This window comes from Ruditapes philippinarum, unplaced genomic scaffold (assembly GCF_026571515.1).
Source record: "Ruditapes philippinarum isolate M1 unplaced genomic scaffold, ASM2657151v2 ctg6904_1_1_1_1, whole genome shotgun sequence".
NCBI classification, from domain to species: domain Eukaryota; kingdom Metazoa; phylum Mollusca; class Bivalvia; order Venerida; family Veneridae; genus Ruditapes; species Ruditapes philippinarum.
The window spans coordinates 83,081-86,131 of NW_026858724.1; the positions used below are offsets into that span (position 1 = coordinate 83,081).

General features: G+C 34.1%; 1 protein-coding gene across 1 annotated transcript; it reads left to right on the forward strand.

Moving 5' to 3' along the window:
• Positions 1-736: 736 nt before the first annotated feature.
• Positions 737-2,767, forward strand: LOC132754054 (proprotein convertase subtilisin/kexin type 5-like; the record flags this gene model as incomplete). The annotated part of the gene is made up of 2 exons (XM_060744641.1): positions 737-917; positions 1,058-2,767. Coding segments are annotated over exons 1-2 (1,782 nt in total), but the record flags the coding sequence as incomplete, so codon positions are not given.
• Between the last annotated feature and the right edge of the window lie 284 nt (positions 2,768-3,051).

Below are 3,051 nucleotides of genomic sequence, written 5' to 3' on the forward strand. Positions count from 1 at the left end.
TCCGCCCAACAAACAAACCTAAGTTATATAAGGCAACGAACATGTACATAACCATATGCTGAAAATTATGGAACGCCACAGCTGTCTTTTGTTCACTCATTTCGGGGTAACTTGTCAGTGGGACATGTGAACTTCTCTACTCAGCGTGTTTACATGTCAAGACATAATGTTGACTTGTCTAGCAGCCTTTTGAATATGTCAATATGCCATGTGATATTGTTAACACATATTGGTATGAAGCATTGAGAATTTAACTTCTTCTTTTAACATAATAAGACTTTATGTTAACAATATCATATCACACATAGACCTTTTCAAATTCAACCTAAACACGTCCACATTGTCATTTAACAAATAAATGTGAAGTCTTGAGAAGTTCACATGTTCTTTAAACATAATTAAACGATACGTTGACAATATCACATGACACACAATAAGACGTTATTTTAACTAAATCACATGGCATATTGACATATTCAAATGGTAGCTAGACAAGTCATCATTATGTCCTGACATGTAAACACGCTGAATAGAGAAGTTCACATGTCCCACTGACAAGTTACCACGAAATGCGTGAACAAAAGACAACTGTGGCGTTCCATAGAAAATAGTTAAATTATTTTGTGTATTTGATACATACAAAATATTCCGCATGGGGAAAATCAATAATGGTTTTGTGAAGGTATTTGCTCTATTCAATTCAATAGAAATCTAAATGATTTATGTCGTGCTTTTGTGTTTGAACATAAATTTTGCTATTGAATTTCAGGAGAGTTAAATATAGAATAATTCAATACTGTGCGATATGATTTTATGCTTCATGTATGCATTAGATAAATGCCGTGATGTATCCTAATATAATTACCAACAGTTTCATAAAATGTGTCGTGACTGTGTTCTTCTTTCATGTGGGAGTGGTAAGCTGACATATTTTACACTTATATATTTGTTGAAATGGCGTATTCTTTTTGAAATGGTAATCGAATAATTTAGTTTTTATTTTGATGTAAAATGTTTTATTTTTTATATAATAAAAGTGTAACAGTTAAATTTGCAGGTTGAATGTCAATTACTCTGTACATCATCATCCACTACTTGTCCACCGCATAAACCATATTGTACAGCAGGTAGATGTGTCTTCGAATGCCCAGAATCAGCCTATGTAAATGGAACGGAATGTGTTGCTGAGTGTGGAATTCTCTTTGTATTTAATAAAACATGTGTGGACCATTGTCCTAGAAATACGATTTTAAGAGAGACACCAAAGCTTCTCGGAAGAGAAATCTACATTGAAAAACTATGCGTGACCTCGTGTGATCGTCACGAATATATTTATAACGGCACATGCGTTAAAGCATGTCCGCCGACGCATAAGTACATAAACGAAAATAATTGTACAACATCATGTCCACAAATTATGCCATTTATCAGAAATGAAACAGTAAATGGAATATCTATTCATAAATGTGTAAAGGAGTGTGAATATCTAATCGAAGACAACTTCTGCACCAAAGATTGTGTCCGGAACAAATATATCTTTAATTCTAGTTGTGTAGATCAGTGCCCAGCTTCACATTCTTTTTTATATAACCAGTATTGTGAGCAAACGTGTCCCGGTATGACTGTGATATTTGGTAGTAACACATGCTTGTTCAGATGTCCAATAGATTACCCTTACGTTTTCAATAACAGGTGTGTTAATCGTTGTCCGAATGAGAGCGCATATGCTGTATCAAAACATAATGGACTGCATTGTTCGACAGAATGTCCACCAATGATGTTTAACTACGATTTTACATGTGTTGAAAAATGTCCTAATGGAACGGTTATTGACAATAAAATGTGCAGATCACAGTGTTCAAAACATCGTCCGTACTCATGCATTTTTCAAAATAACAATCCATGCAGCGTAGATATTCATGACGTTGCCCCAAATCAAACAATGTGTCTTGAGTTTTGCCCTGCAAATATGTTCACGCATGATATGACATGCGTATCCACTTGTCCTAATAATACAGTGTTTGTAAATAGAACATGCCTCTCCGAATGCCCACATAATTACCATTTTATCATTCAACGGACAATAGCCGTAAAATGTTGTCAAGAACTATATCGGAACTGGGAGTGTCTACTTGAATGTCCAACAGGAACTTTTCTATTTAACTCCACATGTGTATATGCGTGTCCAAATTTTACATTCACATTTGGCAATTCATGTGTGACTGAGTGTCCTATAGATCAACGATTACTTCTTCAGAGTAGAAAAACTGTTACTCAATGGAAACTAAGAGAAAATGGTTGGGATTCATTGAACGGCACTGTGGATGCAGGGTTTATTTGTTTAAAATCGTGTCCGTCTGACAAAAAGATATATAATGTCACATGTTATGATCAATGTCCAGCAAAGTTATATCTGAATGGCAACGAATGCGTTGATAAATGTCCTCCTGAAAACCCATATGAATACAAAGAATATACACCATGGACTTGCATTCGTTCTTGTAAAGATAAAAATTCATTTTTTCATGATGGATTGTGTACGAGTAATTGTCCTGAACCTCTCATTGGCTACGATGGTTTATGTACTGACAAATGTCAAGACGGTTTTATTTGGTGGTATGAAGAATGCTCAAAAAGAACAGATGCTGTAAAGACGTCTGCTATAACATTTGGAATCGGCATCATGTTATTGGGTTTAGGAATGAATATAGTAAAAGAATACTTCACTTTCCTATACATGGCATTGCGTATGAAACCCCATCATAAAGTAAGTTTCTTTATAAATCTTACTTTAGAGGCGGTCAAAATTTTTACTAAGTTAAAAATGTATTATTGCATTTAACAGAAATGGATAAAAATGTATTTGGATATTTTTTTATTCGATTAAATATTCTAATATTTTTATACTTTCGCAGAATTATGTAGTCGTCAAGTATAAAAAGAATACTGGTGATCTAGAAGGATATGTAAACATTGAGATGGTTCAAATCACAGACACAGACTAAAGGTTATCTGACTTTGAGCGTACAATTTTTATGTGAACATTAAACT